Source organism: Staurois parvus, unplaced genomic scaffold, assembly GCF_062004578.1.
Source record: "Staurois parvus isolate SC_StPar_1 unplaced genomic scaffold, SC_StPar_1.0 ptg000195l, whole genome shotgun sequence".
Classification (NCBI taxonomy): Eukaryota; Metazoa; Chordata; class Amphibia; order Anura; family Ranidae; genus Staurois; species Staurois parvus.
In genome coordinates this window covers 12,141,420-12,162,287 of record NW_028317991.1, presented here as the reverse complement: position 1 = coordinate 12,162,287, position 20,868 = coordinate 12,141,420, and the positions used below count along the sequence as shown (strand labels likewise).

General features: G+C 40.9%; 1 protein-coding gene across 1 annotated transcript in view; it reads left to right on the top strand.

Moving 5' to 3' along the window:
* The window catches only part of LOC149461721 (uncharacterized), a 31,856-nt gene extending 11,609 nt beyond the window's left edge, over window positions 1-20,247 (top strand). The window contains exons 5-7 of the mRNA XM_089677984.1: window positions 3,911-4,079; window positions 5,572-5,696; window positions 19,211-20,247. Of these exons, the coding sequence (XP_089534110.1) occupies window positions 3,911-4,079; window positions 5,572-5,696; window positions 19,211-19,942 (1,026 nt within the window). The 3' untranslated portion in view covers window positions 19,943-20,247. The remainder of the gene's footprint in view (window positions 1-3,910; window positions 4,080-5,571; window positions 5,697-19,210) is intronic.
* Window positions 20,248-20,868: the final 621 nt, after the last annotated feature.

Sequence of the window (20,868 nt, the reverse complement as noted above, 5' to 3'; positions counted from 1 at the left end):
AGTATTGGGACGCCTGCATTTACAAGCACATGAACTTTAATGACATTCCAGTCTTAGTCCGTAGGGTTCAATATTGAGTTGGCCAACCCTTTGCAGCAATAACAGCTTGAACTTTTTTGGGACAGCTGTCCACAAGGTTTAGGAATGTATATGGGAATGTTTGACCATTCTTCCAGAAGCACATTTGTGAGGTCAGGCACTGATGTCGAACGAGAAGGCCTGGCTCGCAGTCTCCACTCTGATTCATCCCAAAGGTGTTCTATGGGGTTGAGGTCAGGACTATGTGCAAGCCCGTCAAGTTACTCCACCCCAAACCCGTTCATCCATGTCTTTGTTGACCTTGTTTTGTGCACTGGTGCTCAGTCTTGTTTGGGCCATTTCCAAACTGTTCTCACAAAGTTGGGAGCATGAAATTGTCTAAAATGTCTTATGTCTTGGTATGCTGACACCTTAAGAGTTCCCTTCACTGAAACTAAGGGGCCAAACCCAACCCCTGAAAAACAACCCCACACCATAACCCCCCATCCACCAAACTTTACACTTGGCAAAATGCAGGCAGGCAAGTACCGTTCTGGCAACCGCCAAACCCAGACATGTCCATCGGATTACCAGACATAGAATCGTGGTTCGTCACTCCAGAGAACACGTCTCCACTGCTCGAGTCCCATGGCGGTGTGCTTTACGCCACTGCATCTGACACTTTGCATTGCACTTGGTGATGTAAGGCTTGGATGCAGCTGCTCGGCCATGGAAACCCATTCCATGAAGCTCTCTACACACTGTTGTGCTAATCTGAAGGCCACATGAAGTTTGGAGGTCTTTAGCTTTTGACTCTGCAGACAGTTGGCGACTTCTGCGCAATGTGCACTTCAGCATGCGCTGACCCCTCTCTGTCATTTTACGTGGCCTACCACTTCATGGCTGAGTTGCTGTTGTTCCTAGTAGCTTCCACTTTGTTATAATACCACTAACAGTTGACCATGGCATATTTAATAGCAAGAAAATTTCACATACGGACTTATTGCACAGGTGACAACCTATCACGGTACCATGCTTGAATTCACTGATTTCCTGAGAGCGACCCATTCTTTCACAAATGTTTGTAGAAGCAGTCTGCATGCCTAGGTGCTTGATTGTATACACCCGTGGCCATGGAGGTGATTGGAACACCTGAATCCAATGATTTGGAGGGCTGGCCCAATACTTTTGGCAACATAGTGTATCTTCCCAAGCGTCATCCAGTAATGGACTGTCTGTTTGCCATTGTGCCTTTCTTTTCTCTATCTTTGAGGGATGGAGGATAATAACGTCAAATAATACCTAGAGATCAATTTAGAATGGTCATTCTCAATCAAAAGACTTTCAAGCCTAGACAGCTGCAGCTCAGTCCGCACTGCGTAACAACAGCATGATGCAGCTGTAAATATGAGAATAGGTAAGTATCTGGGACTCCAAACTCAGGCATTGCTGAAAAATAGCCGATGTGCATACTTAAGGGCATGCCTCGCCCAACGATTTACGCCTGAATGTTTATATAACTCCTCAAGTTATATAACTTGGGTTATGCCACAAAGGAGCATTTGGAAAATTAGCAAGAGATAATCCTTTTAGTTACAGATATGAAAAAATGTATGGCATAGTTTTAGTATATCTGCACTTGCACTAGAATCGTATTTCATTACGGGCCCCAATCCAGAGCACACATCCCCTTACTTACCTCAGATGTCAATAGTCCCTGCCAGGGGCGGACTGACAACTCATGGGGCCCCCGGGCAATAGGGATCATGGGGCCCCTGTGTCCTTGCCCAAACTCAAAAAAGCCTATGAAAAAGGTACCAGGGGCATCTCATGGGGCCCCCTGCTGACCCTGGGCCCTCGGGCAGTGCCCGAGTTTCCAAATGGTCAGTCCGCCCCTGGTCCCGGCACCATCAAAAGTCAAGAGTCCCTCACCCTCCATTATATCACAGTGCCCTCCCCTTACTTTGTGCTACTGCCGGGAAGAAGCTGGGGTGGAGGTAGGAAGCACAAAGTGCAGGGCTTGGAGAAGGTGATGGCTAAGAGCAGAGGAGGCAGAGACGGGGTGCTGCCACTGCACAGAGAGGCACTGGATCTTTAGGAGGGGCTCTGTCCTCTGCTGAGATAAGGTGGGGGTGGAGATGAGTGGGGTGCCGCAGCTGTAGAAGAGGTGTGAGGACCAAATGCAATGGCTTGGCGGGCTGCATTCAGCCTGAGGGCCTTGTGTTTGACACATGTGATATAGGAGGTTGATGAATGCCTCAAAGGATTGCATGAGGGCAGCCTGCATGGACACAGCAGCATTATTCTGATTCAGAATAAAACTCCAATGGATATGCATCAATTGTAACACTAAATTAAGGCGCGCCAGTCCACCTCCCTGTAATTGCAATTGTAACGTTTCCGGAGATATTCTGGGGTGACTGGGACCCCCAAAGGAAGGAAGATATAATTGTTTTGATATCAGAAAAAAAATTTGGCAGAGATATAAGGGCAAGTAATAGAATATTTAAAAAGCAGGGAAAGAATATAATTTAAACAGACTGACCCTTATCAGGTTCAGGGGCAATTTAGACAATGTGCCCAAACAATCTTTCAGTTTTAGTATAAGAGGATGGATATTATTATCTATATAGGATTCCAAAGGCAATTGTTTGTCAATCCCAAGATAGCAGAATTTAGAAATTACTTGAAGAGATATGTCAGGAGAACTGGTTTATATACAAAATCAGATGGGAAAAGATTGGACTTCCTCCATTTGACGTTAAAACCTGAGAAATGACCAAAGTAAGTAATGACTGATAAGACTGCAGTTAGAGAATCTGCCGAATCTGACAAGTAGAGTAACATGTCACCAGCATAAAGTAAAGTCTTTTCTTAAGCATTAATCCAACAGCCTCAGATAGAGGATTCCTGTCTAATGCAGGCCATACATAGTTCGAATTCCGAACGATTTTTCGTCCGAAAATCAGAAACGTCATTCGCTTGGTAATCCGATGGTAATGATTTAGGAAATCGGCCAACCAAGTCACAAAGTTCACCCCATATAATAGGCGAAACTTCTGTTCCTTCCAAGTCACAGCTCATGCACATATTCTTTTCGGAAAAACGATCGTACGATTTGACCATCATTGAGTCTAAAATCGGTCGTTTTTCACGAATTTTCCAGCATGCCCGATCACCGAAAAGGGGAGGAACTACAAAAATCGTCCAGTGCCACTGAACCACTAACCAAGCGAAAATCAGCAGATTATTCTTAGGTCCAATTTTTGGACAAAAAAATCAGTCGAATTTCAGCCCATGTATAGTTGGCCTAAGTAAGGCCGCCAGGGGATCTGTAGCAATGTCAGACAAGGGGCACCCCTGCCGAGTGCCACAATATATTTGAAGTGGCTTAGTAATCTGATACTCATGCTTGCCCTTCAGAGCTCTGTGCCCCAGCCGTGACTCCCGTGTGCATGTACAGGAGTGATGTCATTGCGACTTGGCCATTCAAGCGGCCAGAGCACGCAAACCTGGAAGGAAGACTAGACAAAGATGGAAGCCCTGTCAGTGGTGACAGCGCACTGCTGGAGGACCTTCGTTTTTAGGTACATTTTTCATAATGTGTTAGTATGAGATGCATGCTAGCACATCATGACATAGCCTGACAGAGGGAAGATTTTTTTTTTTTTCAGGACTTAACTACCACCTTTCCCACCACTTTAAAGGTGTCTCAAGAAGTACCAACAGAAATTTTAGTTGTGTTCTCAAGCCAATAAGTGCGGATTTCAGAGGCAGTTTTCGTCTCAAAAAATTCTTCCTTTAACCATAGCGGAAATAATGTACTTGAAATAAGCACTCTGAGTGATATTGATTTCAAATTGGGATAAGTTCATTATTCTTAATCACACAGGTTTCTATTTATCAAAATGACGTCTCTGTGGAAAATATTACTATATCTGTCCCATCCCTGTATCCAAGTACCACCTATTGTGTAATGGTGTCCATGGCTTCAGAGAACATATATCAATCCATTCCATCTCCAAAGAAATGCATCACTACAGAAGGATCTCATTTGGAAGGTATCTGTGGCATTCTTTCATTTATGACAACAGTGGTGATCTGATGTCTAACATCTGTATGTTTATTTTTTTTTTTTAGCCAAGTGCATCCTGAAGTTTCCGTTTCAGCCCTGGAATTTTCATTTTGGTGCACCACTAATTTGCATATATGCAGGGAATTTGCTGCACACGTGCAAACACAGCAGTTTTGAACCTTCCATAACAGCTTATCTTTGCACATGTGCAGATGTGCCACATGATTGTACAGGTACATGAATCTCTGTGCAATTTGGAAGGGGGGCCTCACATGTAATTCTTGCCTAAGCAAGAAATATTGAAGTAATGCTTTGCAGCACAAAAAAAATCTATTAAAGTGTTACTAAGCCCAGGACCCTGCATTCACTTTATCTGCTCTCCCACAGTACAGGCAACATGGAAATGCAATTATTATAGTAAATATAAACTGCTAAATACCTTTTCTCATCAGCAGTTAGAGCAGTCTTGTGACTTCTATCAGTGTCGAGCTGAGCACTGGTTAAAGCTTGTAGGGGGAGTTTTCATTTTGCTCTAGGAGGATGCACAATCCCTGACCTCTGTCTGTACATGGCTGATTGGCCCTGTGCTGATCACAGGCACTCTCCGAAGAAAAAAAAACAAACCTCTCTAGCAATACACACCAAACGGAGCATGTGCAGAGTGAATCCACACAATATGCTTATCAGGAGATGAAAGGGGACAGTGGAAGTAGGAGAGGATCAGAGAAGACAGGAGCAAACAGCGTTTTTACACAATACTGAGGATTAACCCCTTAGGTTCCACAGTGAGTATAACAAGCATGCTTTACTGCATATACACACTGATTTTACTGTTGTGGGTTTAGTAACACTTTAAATTAAAAATAAAAAAATGAATATCCAAATGTGAACAAAGAAGGAGGTAGGGCAAAATTTAGGTTAATTTAGAGTGAAGGTCTGCTTTAAGGCCCCATTAGTATCTCCATTCCAGTTCATGATTGGTCACTGCAGGTTTCAGCATATCACTTTTCATCCTATTATATTATTAAAGTAAATTTTAAAACAAAAAGTTTTGGGGTTTTTGTTTTTGATCAAGTAAGGGAGGATTATAACCCATCAGTTTTTTTTGCCACTTGTGACCAATTAGGGAAATTTCCCTTCACTTCCTGTCCCATACCACAACAGGAAGTGAGAGGAAATCCCTCCAAAGTAGGCGGAATTCTTTATTGTCACCAGGACTAGTGTCCCCGTTGGAAGATTTCCCCTCTTTTCCTGTTCTGGTGACAACCCAAAATTTGGGACTTTCTTTTACTTTCACTCTTGGTGATAACGGTAAACAGGACAATTACAGAGGGTGAATCTCCATGGCACATACACCAATAAACACCTGACAGAGGTTCTAATCCATCTCCATTCTATCCAAGACTAAGATTTTAAAGAATGTTACATTACTTTAGTTTTAATTTTAAATAAAAAGTATGTGTATGGCTTTTTTTTAGGTGACAGTAAAGCATACTGGATTGCTGCCGGAGTCATTCTTTTCATTATGTTGTTGCTGCTTCTAATCGTTCTTGATCAAACAGGATACATCAGCAAGAAAAAGATGTTCACCCCTAAGGTTTTGGTAAGACTGCTTCTTATTTTAGAGACATTTTTACAAATTAAAGAAATATTTTTTTTTTTTTTAAAAAGAACATGTAAGAAGAGGAACATGGGGGCAAATGTGGCTGATTTGTCATGCTCTATGACTCTCGGTGTCACTACTTAGTCACTGAGCTGGAATGCTCACAAGGCAGTGATGTGTCAGGACACCTGATATGCCACATTCTCTCCAGGTCATGACTAAATAAATGAGGGAAAGCTCTGCTGACTTCCATCGTCCAATAAAGTGCAAGCAAAAATGCTGTTTTTATTTTTTTTTTCCTTGCATGTGATTGGATATTCTTTCCAAAGTGAAGCTTTACCTCATTTCTAAGCTTTGAAGTAACTGCACTTGCAAAGTGCACAGTTTTATGCCTTTAGTAAATCCACCCCACCGAGTAGTGAAGTGTGGCCCTAGGGCAGGGGTAGGCAACCTGCGGCTCTCCAGCTGTTGCAGGACTACAAGTTCCATCATGACTCTGCAAGTCATAGCCGTAACTGTTAGTTTTGTAATGTTGCAATGCCTCATGGGAAATGTAGTTCTACAACAGCTAGAGAGCCGCAGGTTGTCTACCTCTGCCCTAGGGCATGAACCTGCAAAAACAAGTCAGCATTCGCAGCTTTCAAACTGAAATCCTTACAGGTTCCCTAGAGGCACATCATTGAGGGTTGTCCCAGTTTTACTTGTTTGCTGTGTTGAAATTTCAAAGACGATAATCCGTTTTCAGATTTGCTGATTTTTTCACTATTGGTTAACTGTACATCAGAGAATGCAGTCAGCATCATTGCTGAACAGATGGCAAAAAAAAGTTACAGGACATTAAAAAAAAATTAAAGGAAGAAAAGCAATAACAGGAAAGACCACCTAGAACAGGGATGTCAACCTTAATTTCATCTCGGGCAGGGGCGTCCCTAGGGTTGGTGTCACCCGGTGCGATAACACTTGGTGACACCCTCTCCGACGATCCCCGCAGAATGGATAGAATCTGTGGATTGAGCATAATGGATGGGACTCTGATCCATTATGCTCAATCCGCAGATCCAATCCATCCTGCAGGGATCGTCGGCTTGCTTTACAACTTACCTTTTCATGGAGCGGGTCACCCCGTATAGGTTGCATGCTGACGATCCCCGCAGGATGGATCAGATCTGCGGATTGAGCATAATGGATCGGAGTCCAATCCATTATGCTCCCCAATCTACAGATCTGATCCATCCTGCGGGGATCGTTGGCTTGCTTTACAACTTACCTTTTCGTGGAGCGGGTCCGGTGTCACCCGGTGCGGCACGTACTCCCCGCACCTGCCTAGGGACACCACTGATCTCGGGCCATGTCAGCATTATGGTTGCCCTCAAAGGGCACCCCGCCCCCCCCCTTACATCAGATGTTAAGAGCACCCAATTATCAAAAATTAAGAGTCCCCCACCCTCCTTTACATCACAGTGCACCCCCTTACCTTGTGCTGTTGCTGGGAAGAAGCTGGAGGAGGACCAGAGGAGAGCTGGAGTCAGCTGCCAGAGTCTGCTGAATGCTGAGACTAAGGGAGGTGGAGACAAGGGGGTGCTGGGGCTGCACAGGGAGGTGCAAAATCTGTAGGAGGAGTTCTGTCTTTCTGCTGCCAACTGCTGAGATGGGGGGGGCAGAGATAAGCCTCTCTGCGACTGCACAGAGAATAACGGGATCTGGTGGAGGAGTTCTGCTTTCCTCTCTGCTACCAACTACTGTGACAAGGTGGAGGAGGAGACAAGGGGGGTGCCGCAGCTGCAGGAGACGTGCGAGGGCTACAAGAAATGACCTGGCAGGCCATGTTCGGTCCTCGGTCCTTGTGTTTGACACATGTGACCTACAGCAATATTTTTGCAGTGACAATTTGTTCATAGATTTGAACTATGCAAACTATTACTCAGCAAGAAGCACAGCTTACATATGTATTAAAAAATGGCTACCCTCATGTGCAAACATCAGTAATAATTACAAACAGAAACTGAGAAACATTAAGTTTTCAGAAGATTATTCAGTTCCAGGCCCCCCCGGAGGCCCCACATGCTATATGGTTTCCATTTTTTTAAATATATGTAGTGGTACTCCTGTAGGATCCTGCAGTATTAACCACTTCCAGTCCGGACACTTTCACCCCCTTCCTGTCCAGGCCAATTTTCAGCTTTCATTGCTATCACACTTTGAATGACAACTGCGCAGTCATGCCATACTGTACCCATAGGAATTTCTTAGCGTTTTTTTGAGACAGATAAAACTTTATTTTGGTGGTATTTATTCACCACTGGGATTTTTTTATTTTTTTTGCTATATAAATGAAAAAGTCCCAAAATTTTGAAAAAAAGTGTTTTTTTTATAAAATTTTGCAAATAAATAATCTTCATAAATCTTGGCCAAAATGTATTCCGTTATCTTTTTAGTAAAAAAAATAACCCAAATTAGTTTATAACCAAAAATTATAATTTTTAAAAATGTGTTTTTACATTTTTATTTAATTTTTATATTATTATTTATGGGTTTTTTTAACATACTGTCACCCTAGCAGTACAGTGTCACCATGGTGACACTGTACTACTTGTGGGGGGTGATGAAGATTTCTTTTTTTTTACACTGACTGCTTTTATACCCATAAAGGCTTTAAAAGCAGTAATTTCTCCTTCTCTCTGGCTGCATTCCTGCAGCCATTGAGAAATACTGTGAGAGCTGTGATTGGTCACAGCTTGTCACATGGTACAAGGCTGTTGTGAATAGCCTTGTGCCACGTGACCTCTGTGATCATTCACAGATTTCACACGTAGTAAGCAATGATGTCAGAAGTGACATCTTGCTTACTACTATTCATGTGATCACTGATTGGCCAATCAGTGATCACATGAATCGGGACCTCACTCAGAGGTCCCATACAGCGATCGGTGTTCCTTCGGACACAGCGGGCAGCAGTCGCGGTGCCGCACACTCCCAGGGAGCGTGCACAGGCTGTAAATGCGAGCGCCATTTATAAAAGGCAACCCACTTCGGCACTGCTCCCGTCCGGCCGTTTATGTACATGGGCCGGACCGGAAGTGGTTAAAGGTCCCTTAGGAATTTTCCCGGAATTGTCCCACAGCCAGGCACACAGTCACAGGCACTCCGTTAGCTCAATAAACAGTCTAGGAGTATGGGGGGTTTTTGATGCCTTATTGTAGAACTTGAACTTGGATAGGAGTAGGGTAATGGTGGAATACTCCAGTAACTCTTAGTAGTAATTTGAGGGCACTAAACATCTTCTTTAGAACTATAGGTCCTTGCACAAGTAGATGATCGACTGAGCTTTGCAGTAGCAAGTCAAGGATATACAGAACATCTTCCTTTTAGAGATCTGAGCAGAATCTTCTCACTAGGAATTAAATAGACCGAGCTCTTCAGGACACAATGTTCCCTTTACACACAGCTGACTCTATAGCACCAGAGGGGTGGCAACAGCACACAGGCTCCAGGATCTCACACCAGTCTGTACTCACCATTGTCCTTGAATAATTGGTTGCCTCCTTCCAATATCTTTCAGATACTTTCTCCCAATGATACCAGACTAGCTCTTCAGATGAAAAGCCCCTCAGTAAGCTCCAGGAACTTTCAAAAAACTAGGCCCTCCCACTAGCCCAGCTGGGACTGCGATGAACCGCAAGCACACTGTAGAATCACCTAGAGGGCAAACAGCCCCCCCCCCATGCTGTGATCTCCTCCTCAAGGACAAGACCCTATTGTTCCAGGTCTTAGAGTATTTATGCACACTTCCAGCCATCATCTGGGCAACCCTCCCCAGGGATTGGCCAGGGCTGCATAAATATTCAGCTGCCAGTTTGACTTTTCCAGCCCCACTATCTTCCAGAACATTACAAGCCAGACAGGAGGAAACAGTGAGCCCTGCAGCCAGTGAAACACAGAACAGACCTAAGTGATCACATGCAGGTGCACTGATTACAGAACTAAATTTACCTAACCTAGCACCTATCTAGGAGGGCACAACATTTACTTACCTTTTCTATATGTACTCAGGCTGTTTGTGCGAAGCACTGGGTCCTCTCCTGATCTTCTCCAGCAATAGGTGGTCTTCGATGATGCTAAGAGCGATGCATTGATGTAATTATCACTCTCTGGTGCTGAGTATCACTGACTAAGTGTCATAGTCATGTCCCCTTAAGGGGTGGGCCCATGACTCTCTGCATTCACTGAATGTCCTCTGTAATGGAACTGCGCTTGAGTACTTCCGATAGAATACCGCTTCCCCGTCTGAACACTGACAACAGACACCACAGCCGACCATACAAGACTGGATGACACCAGTCTTGAAGTAAACCAGGAGGTAGACTAGTTTATTTGAATACAGATACAAGATATATACACTCAGGGGACAATCCCCCCTCCCTGCATAATGACACAGGGCGGGGCAATTTATTTAGTAACAAGAGACACACAGGTATTCAAAATTCACACCAGCAGACAGTCCCATCAGGAGGGAGGGCTGCTGGAAACACCCCCCGCCCCACTAAGCTAATACACATAAACACATACATCCCATAATAGTTTCCTCCCAAGCCAGACAAACAATAGAACAATGGGATGCAGCCACATGACATTAAACAATCAACAACCCCCCACCCCAATATTAGGACAGATCACCCTGTACCCCTAACAGGCAGAGGGTGATTTACACATAAGAGGGATATGGGGAGCTGAGACAGGGGTCTCCCCACCTCTTCAAAGTGAGCTGGGTTCCATGGGCCCCCCACCGAAAGTGACTCCCCTGACACCCTCAGTCTTCCAGGTTGAATGTTGTTGGGCATCATTTAACCCAGAGCTTCAATAGCATCTTGGGGTGAAAATTAAGTATTGCAGGGGACAGCTCCAGATTTTTTTACACTGAAGCTGCTGCTTTTTTGTAAAATTAAAAATTAGTACAAGCTTGGGCTTTACAATTGATCTCCAAACAAACTGATAAACTGTTAAAATAAATATAAGTGAGCTGACTTGCCTGTCAAAGGAATAAATATTCTAATTTTACATTTGTGTGATCCAGGGACCTTTGCCAGAAATCAAGTAATTGACCTTGCTTTTCTTTAAATGGTGTTATACAGTATCACTTAGTTGCTCACTTGCCATTAGCCTTCTGGTTGTATCATCACATTGGGAACCCAGTCACGGTCCTCAATCTGCTCTCTCCTCCTGTCAGCAAGCAGCTCATACTAGACTGAGACTGCCCCTTTGTCTCCTAGAGTTCTGCTGTGTAGGGGGTTACTTGAAGCTAAAATAAAGTCAAATTCAGGTACTAACTCTATTAACAAATATAAATGTTATAATACATAAATTGATTTATGTCTGATCCTAGTCCAATATGGAGATCTAACTCTAGTTGAACGTATAGTTCAAATAAGTTCAATTTCAGGTGCCTAAAAACAAAAGAAGGTCAATGTCATAGAGTTTGCTTTCTTTGTAAAGCAGTCACAGCCTGAATGCCGCAGAGTAGGACCCTTGCTCTTTGTAGGTAAGCAGTGGTCTCTTTGCAGAAGTTTAGCCCTGCTCTTCATCTTTGAACCATATTGTGGCTTTTCTAGGAAGTTAGGGTGAAGGTTAAATGAAGGTACAGGGAACAGCTTGAGCAAGAATGTGAAATAATACCTGTTTTTTCTTTCAGCTGTTTTTTGTATGTAGCTTTTTTTTTCTCTCTTTATCTATTGTTTTGTTTTTCTTTTAGCTTTTGTTGTGATCTGCATTACCAGTCTGCCCTGTAGGTGGCACTATTCACTGTACCTTCATAAGCCACCAGCAAAGGTCTTCAAATGCCCCCCATTCAACTTGTCTGGCCACTTGAAGACCAAGCATTTTCTGGGACGTTTTGTTTACAAGTTTAAATCCGAATTTTTGGCGAGAAAATTACTTATAACCTCCAAACATCATATATATATATATATATATATATATTATATTTAGCAAAGACCGTAGATAATGAAATGGTGATCATTGCAATTTTTTAAGTCACATGGTATTTGCGCAGTGGTTTTTTAAACACGTTTTTGGGAAAAAAAAATTTTTCCACTTTAGTGAATAAAAGAAATAAAACACGATATATACCTCAGTTTTTTTTTTTTTAAATATGGAAAAGGATGTTACAGCGAGTAAATAGATACCTGACATGTCACGCTTTAAAATTGTGAACAAGGTTGAATGGCGACAAACTAGAGTACTTAGAAATCTCCAATAAGCGATGCTTTAAAATTTTTTACAAGTTATCTGTTTAGAGTTATAGAGGAGGTCTAGTGCTAGAATTATTGCTGTCACTCTAACGTTCGTGACGATACCTCACATGTGTACTGCAAACACCGTTTATATATGCGTGCACGATTTGTGTATGCGTTCGCTTCTGTGCGTGAGCATGGAGGAATGTTATTTAAAATAACTTTTAAATTATTTTTACACTGTCCCTTTATTTAGTTATTTATTTATTTATTTATTTTTACCACCTTCTTTCCTATTACAAGGAATGTAAACATCCCTTGTAATAGGAATATGCATGACAGGTCCTCTTTAAGAAGAGATCTGGGGTCAAAAAGATCCCAGATCTCTTCTTTACCTTTAAAAGCAAAAGATCAAAAAAAAAATTTTTTAACTTTTGCTGTAAGGTTCCATGCACACGGAGCGTTTTAATAACGTTGGTAATGTTAGCTGTGTAAAGTCACGTTTAGCATTTTTGCATTAGCGCTTAGGGGCGTTTTGTTTTGTGTTTGCGGTTTTAAGCAGGTCTTTTTTTCTCAAAAAAAGTTTGCAGCAATTTACCATGTTTTGCCGCATTTTTCAGAGTTAGTGTTTTTACAACTAAAAAATGCTGATTACAGTCTATGTGTGTATGGACACATAGGATACATGCTGGGATTTTTACTGGCTGTAGAAAAAAACGTCAAAAGCCAAAAACAGCCGCTGTAAAAAAGTTCAGTGTGCATGAGGACTAAAAAAGAAAAAAATTTGTTTACTTTCGCTGCCCACCGGATGTGACGTCATCGTGTCGCTTGGGTCCTCCATCATGATAGAGGCAATCAGAGACCATAGGGTCTTTGATCGCCTCCATCTTCAGCCAGCCAGACCAACAGATTGTTTCTCGGGCCCGCCGGGAAGCCCGACAAACACCAGCAAGCACTGCTACAAGAAGCAATCCAGCGGCTGAAGAGCCACTAGGAACGCTTTCAACTGAAAAAAAAAATACTGGGGTTATGGCTGATTTCTTCAGCCGTAACCCCTGGTAAACCACTTGAAAACTGCAACATTTATATACATACTGTGGTCTTCAAGTTGCTAGAGACACCCGAACCTACTTACACCTACCACCCTTTTCAAAGATTTCCTCACCATGGTGCCTGATAGCTGCAACTATCCCTGTTTTTTCAGAACCTGCTGTTATTAATACTGCCCACATTCCTTATGGAACTGCTACCTATACATTCACCGGCCACTTTATTAGGTACACCTTGCTAGTACCGGGTTGGACCCCCTTTTGCCTTCAGAACTGTCTTAATTCTTCATGGCATAGATTTAACAAGGTGTTGGAAACATTCCTCAGAGATTTTGGTCCATATTGACATGAGTTACTGTTGCCTTTCTATCATCTATCATCAGTCTGCCCATTCTCCTCTGACCTCTGACATCAACAAGGCATTTTCCTTCACACAACTGCCACTCACTGGATATTTTCTCTTTTTTGGACCATTCTCTGTAAACCCTAGAAATGGTTGTGCGTGAAAATCCCAGTAGATCAGCAGTTTTTGAAACACTCAGACCAGCCCATCTGCCACCAACAACTATGCCACATTCAAAGTCACTTAAATCCCTTTTCTTCCCGAAAAAATTAAAAAAAAAAAAGATTTAAAAAAAACATGTTTTTTCTTCTATTTTGTTATACATTTTGCAAATAAATAATCTTTCTTCATAAATTTAGGTGCAAATGTACTCTTCTACATTTCTTTGGGAAAAATAACCCCAAAATAACCCATAACAGTGTTTATTATTTAGTCTGTACGAAAGTTATAGAGTCTACAAATTATGGGATGTGTACAGTATATTTGAAAATTAATCAATCCTATTGTACTAAAAGCTGTAAAAGCTGATCTAGTTTCTTGATTCCCTAAAATGCCATGATAGTACAAATACACCCCCCCCCCCCCAAATGACCTCTTTTTGGAGAGTAGACATTCTGAGGTATTTAGTTAGAGACATGGCAATTGTTGGCAATTTGTTTTGCATACTGTGAACAGAGCAGTACAGTGTCATCATCTGACTGGTGTGGCAGTGATCAGGGATACTGACTGGTGACAGTATGTAAAAAAATAAAATTACAATTTTTTTCAATTTTGTAAAGCATTTTTTTTTAATACTGTGACCAGAGCAGTGCAATATTACCATAGTGACACTGTACTACTCTGGGGAGGTGATCAGGATTTTTTTTAACACTGATGGCCTAAACAGTGATCATTTTTATGAATGGCATCCTTTCATGTTGCATTGTTTAGAATTGTGCTATCACATGGTATTGGTCTGTTGTGATTGTCCTGTCTGTACCATATGATCACTGTGACCAATCACAGAGATTACAATAGTACACAATGAATGGCTATGAATGAAAGCCATTCATCGTGTACATTTAACATGTGATTGCTGTGACTGGTCAAAGCAATCACCGTACTGGGGCTGGCCCAGTACGACGAGTTGTCATCCAATAATAAAAACATATTAGGTAAGAAGAGGAAGAGGTTAATTAGAGCTTGTATACACTTGCAGTTGGGGGGGAGGGTAGTAAAAACATGTGGTTGAGCTGTATTTTTTCTGCCTTCACAACTGTTGCCTCTTAAGCTGTAAGGGCAGCCAAATGGCGGTGTACATACAGTATGCCATGACCACGGCAAACATTATACCCCCTCTGTCACTTTCAGTGGGCAGTACCCACATGGAAGAAAAATATATTTGAAATATATTTAAAAAATATTATTCCCAAATATATTGACATATATTTGAAATACTACAATGTTGGCCATATTCAATATATTTCAATAAAAAAAAAATATATATATATTTTGCATATTCAAATGCCTTTTTATTTACAAAAGTCTTTAAAAATACAAATCTACATTTTTGGAATGCATTTACAAATATATGTAAAAATATATGTTAAAATTACTTTTTTATATGTTAACAATCTGAAGAATATATTTTAAAAAATGTTTAACATATAAAAAAAGTAATTTTAACATATATTTTTACATATATTTGTAAATGCATTCCAATAATTTAGATTTGTAATTTTAAAGACAAACAATATATTTGAAATGTATTTTTAACAATATATTTAATATATTTTGTAATAAAAACGCATTTCAACATGCAGTGTGTGTGTGTGTGTGTATATATGTATGTGTGTATATATATATATATATATATATATATATATATATATATATATGTGTACAGTTGCAAGAAAAGGTATGTGAACCCCTTGGGATTACGTGGAGTTTTGCATGAATTTAACATAAAATGTGCTCTGAACGTCATCTAAGTCACAACAATAGAAGAGCACAGTCTGCTGAACATAATACTACACAAACATTAGATGTTGCCATGGTTTAATTGCACATAACATGTAAACATTCACAGTGCAGGGAGGAAAAAGTCTGTGAGGCCCTAGCTTAATGACTTCTCCCAGAGCTAATTGGAACCAGGAGTGAGCCAACTTTGACTCCAATCAGTGTGATGATATTCGATGTGTTGCTGACAGCTATCCTGCTCTTAAAAAACACACACCTGTTTTGGGTTTACTGGTTTCAAGAAGCACTGTCTGATGTGAACCATGCCTCGCAGAAAAGAGCTCTCAAAAGACCTACGATCAAGAATTGTTGACTTGCATGAAGCTGGAAAGGGTTACAAAAGTATCTCCAAAAGCTTTGATGTTCATGTGTCCATGGTAAGACAGACTGTCTACAAATGGAGAAAGTTTAGCACTGTTGCTACTCTCCCTAGGCGTGGTCGTCCTGTAAAAATGACTGCAAGAGCACAGCGTAGAATGCTGCATGAGGTAAAGAAGAATCCCAGAGTGTCAGCTAAAGACCTACAGAAATCTCTGGCACATGCTAACATTTTTGTTGACACATCTACAATAAGGAAAACATTAAACAAGAATGGAGTACATGGGAGGACACCACGGAGGAAGCCATTGCTGTCCAAAAAGAATATTGCAGCACGTTTGAAGTTTGCAAAAGAGCACCTGGATGTTCCACAGCACTACTGGCAAAATATACTGTTGACAGATGAAACCAAGATTGAGTTGTTTGGGAAGAACACACAACACTATGTGTGGAGAAAAAAAGGCACAGCACACCAACATCAAAACCTCATCCCCACTGTAAAACATGGTGGAGGGAGCATCATGGTTTGGGGCTGCTTTGCTGCCTCAGGGCCTGGACGGATAGTTGTCATTGATGGGAAAATGAATTCCAGAGTTTATCAAGACATTTTGCAGGAAAACGTACCACCATCTGTCTGCCAACTGAAGCTCCGCAGAGGATGGGTGATGCAACAGGACAATGACCCAAAGCATACAAGTAATTCAACAAAACAATGGCTGCAACAGCACAGAATACGCCTTCTTGAGTGGCCCAGTCAGAGTCTTGACCTCAACCCGATTAAAATGCTGTGGCATGACCTTAAGAGAGCGATTCACACCAGACATCCCAAGAATATTGCTACACTGAAACAGTTTTGTGAAGAGGAGTGGTCCAAAATTACTCCAGATCGTTGTGCAGGTCTGATCTGCAACTACAGGAAACGTTTGGTTGAGGTTATTGCTGCCAAAGGAGGGTCAACCAGTTATTAAGTCCAAAGGCTCACATACTTTTTCCTCCCTGCACTGTGAATGTTTACATGTTATGTGCAATTAAACCATGACAACATCTAATGTTTGTGTAGTATTACGTTCAGCAGACTGTGTTCTTCTATTGTTGTGACTTAGATGACGTTCAGAGCACATTTTATGCCCAATTCATGCAAAACTCCACGTAATCCCAAGGGGTTCACATACTTTTTCTTGCAACTGTATATGTGTGTATATATATACAGTGGGGATCGAAAGTTTGGGCACCCCAGCTAAAAATTTGTATTAATGTGCATAAAGAAGCCAAGGAAAGATGGAAAAATCTCCAAAAGGCATCCAATTACAGATTAGACATTCTTATAATATGTCAACAAAAGTTAGATTTCATTTCCATCATTTACACTTTCAAAATAACAGAAAACAAAAAAATGGCGTCTGCAAAAGATTGGGCACCCTGCAGAATTTATAGCATGCACTGCCCCCTTTGCCAAGCTGAGACCTGCCAGTGTCATGGATTGTTCTCAATCATCGTCTGGGAAGACCAGGTGATGTCATTCTCAAAGGTTTTAAATGCCCAGACTCATCTGACCTTGCCCCAACAATCAGCACCATGGGTTCTTCTAAGCAGTTGTCTAGAAAACTGAAACTGAAAACAGTTGACGCTCACAAAGAGAAGGCTTTAAGAAGATAGCAAAGCGTTTTCAGATGTCAATATCCTCTGTTCGGAATGTAATTAAGAAATGGCAGTCATCAGGAACAGTGGAAGTTAAAGCAAGATCTGGAAGACCAAGAAAAATATCAGACAGAACAGCTCGCAGGATTGTGAGAAAAACAATTCAAAACCCACGTTTGACTGCACGATCCCTCCAGAAAGATCTGGCAGACACTGGGGTTGTGGTACACTATTCCACTATAAAGAGATACTTGTACAAATATGGTCTTCATGGAAGAGTCATCAGAAGAAAACCTCTTCTACGTCCTCACCACAAAAATCATCGTTTAAACTTTGCAAATGAACATATAGACAAGCCTGATGCATTTTGGGAACAAGTTCTGTGGACCGATGAGGTTAAAATTGAACTTTTTGGCCGGAATGAGCAAAGGTACGTTTGGAGAAGAAGGGGCACAGAATTTAATGAAAAGAACCTCTGTCCAACTGTTAAGCATGGGGTTGGATCAATCATGCTTTGGGGTTGTGTTGCAGCCAGTGGCACAGGGAACATCTCACGAGTAAAAGGAAAAATGGATTCAATAAAATTTCAGCAAATTTTGGATGGTAACTTGATGCCATCTGTGAAAAAGCTGAAGTTAAAGAGAGGATGGCTTCTACAAATGGATAATGATCCTAAACACACCTCGAAATCCACGGGGGATTACATCAAGAGGCGTAAACTGAAGGTTTTGCCATGGCCTTCACAATCTCCTGACCTCAACATAATTGAAAATCTATGGATAGACCTTAAAAGAGCAGTGCGTGACAGACAGCCCAGAAATCTCAAAGAACTGGAAGACTTTAGTAAGGAAGAATGGGCAAAGACACCTCAAACAAGAATTGAAAGACTCTTGGCTGGCTACAAAAAGCGTTTACAAGCTGTGATACTTGCCAAAGGGGGCAGTACAAGATATTAACTCTGCAGGGTGCCCAAACTTTTGCAGACACCATTTTTTTGTTTTCTGTTATTTTGAAAGTGTAAATGATGGAAATAAAATCTAACTTTTGTTGACATATTATAAGAATGTCTAATCTGTAATTTGATGCCTTTTGGAGATTTTTCCATCTTTCCTTGGCTTCTTTATGCACATTAATACAAATTTTTAGCTGGGGTGCCCAAACTTTCGATCCCCACTGTATATATATATATATATATATATATATGTGTATATATATATATATGTGTGTGTGTGTATATATATATATATATATATATATATATACACACATACACATACATACAGTATATATTTATTTATTTAAATATATTTTGAAATATATTAATTTTGGCCAAAATTGTAGTATTTCAAATATATATGACAATATATTTGGGAAGAATATTTTTAAAATATATTTGAAATATATTTTTCTTCCATATGGGTTCCACTGCCAAGCACAACCCATTCAAATGAATGGAGACAGGCCGCAACTGTCCTGCAACAGCTTGTAATGCACGCGGTTGACGCATAGGGGTGTGACGTTTATAGGGTTAAAACACCACCTGTCAAATACTTCTGAAAAGCATTCCATCATGGATCATTTTTTAGAGGTGCATCAATTTTAGCTGCACATCTAAATGTAGCCTGATAAGGTTAATCTAAGGGTTACTAAAGGGTTAAATATGAACACTTTTTTTAAATTTACACACCCAGGGGGAGATTTACTTTAACTGGATCACTCAGCATCTGGTGCAGCTGTGCATGGGAGCCAATCAGCTTTTAACTGCAGCTTGTTCATTTAAGCTTTGACAATAAATCCTGGAAGCTGATTGGTTTCTATGCAGAGCTGCACCAGATTTTGCACCATGCAGTTTTAGCAAATAAAACCTCAGTGTTGCACATTGTTCATAACTGGTTAAGCATGTTTTAAGAAACTGACCAAAAACTATCATTTCCCTTTAAGGAATCTCTTCCTGACTCAAGAAGTCTTCTTCATAGACCCGATCAGTTATTGCCTCTGTGCCCCATGATATCTACGGAGTTTTTACAAAGCTTTGAGAATGAGCACATCTTTGAGAATCCTGCAAGAATAATGGACAGTGCTCCATACCTTTCACATAATCTGAATGCCGAGAATGGAGACCAACAAGAAGCCCTAAATCAAGACAACACTTTGTCTAGCACTGGAGCCCCAACCAGAGAGCATTCATCAGGTTCACTCAAGGATCTTACAGAAGTGAAGCTATCAGAAGGCTCAAGTGTTCAGTCCATGATGTCCATAGGTGACACCGAGCACCCTGCAATCATCCCATTGTCAGAGAGCAGCATGGAAGACCCATCTGATGATGCTGTTGGTAGCTTTGGAAACTTCCTTTCAAATTTGCCTAATGGTTTTGATGATTCTTTGAACCTCTCACTCAAACAAAACCACATTAGCATTGATTTAAATTCTGTATCTCTCGGAGACTCTGCCGAACTTTGGACAAGTGTTCCAATGGTTGCATCTCCAAAGGACAGCTCAAATATTTCAGCCAGCCATCCCAATGGAGATGCAGTAAACATAAGCCAGTTCACACTGCTATGTAGTGTACTTGATACAGACACCCAAGCTATGGACAATCTTGACTGTGAAAACAATGAAGATGGGGATACAGGCAGTGACTTGAACTGTATCTCTGATTACATTCAGAGATGAAATTCTGTAATCTTATGATGCCACTTTTATGGAAGATGTTCCATTCTTAACTGCAACTTTAATTCGAGGCAGCTCTAGATCTCACAAACTTTTAAAAAATGTAATTGTTCTGTTGCTGCTAGAGACTGTCTGTCCCCCACCTTATGTTTTTGTTCTTGAACATGTCATTTGGCCTCTGTTCCTAAGATCTTCACTAACAGCTAAAAACATAATTTAAATACATACAGCCCTGATTCAAGAAAATGCAACATTTACAGAGCCTTAAAGTGTACCTAAAACTAATTAAAATGGACCTTTGGCTATAATCTTGAATGTCATTTTGAGATACCTTAAAGTGGTTGTAAACCTTAGACATGAAATAGGAACAAAGCATATCCCTCTATAGTGTTTATTTGTCTCAGTCCAGAGCACTAGGTGTCATTTCGGTCTATCAAATATTTTATGTAATTACCGCGCTCTAATACCAACAAAAGTGCAAAGTGTTTATGAAAGAATAAAGATATAATATATGGTGACTTATGTGAATAAATAATAAGATTAAATAAAATAAATTAAAATGGTGATACCATAATAACAAATCACTGAATGTGCAATATTCAAATAGATGTGCAAATGTTCCATAAATAAACCACAGAAAAATTCATGGTGGAATAAATATAAAAACTATATACTATATAATGTGGAATCATCAACAATACTGTCCCAAGTGCAACTGTGCAAATGATATTCCAGCAAAACCAGATATACTCTCCTTCAATATAAAGATAGGTTCTTTGCAGTAATGATGTGAGCCTGTGTAGCTGCAGGGCTGTGAGGGATACTCCTTTCTTTGATCCGTTTCTTAATCCACTGCCTTTGTGTTCCTCGTATATCAGGTGAGGAGAGCTGTGGTGGATGATAGGACCGCCCCCGAGGATTCCCAATGG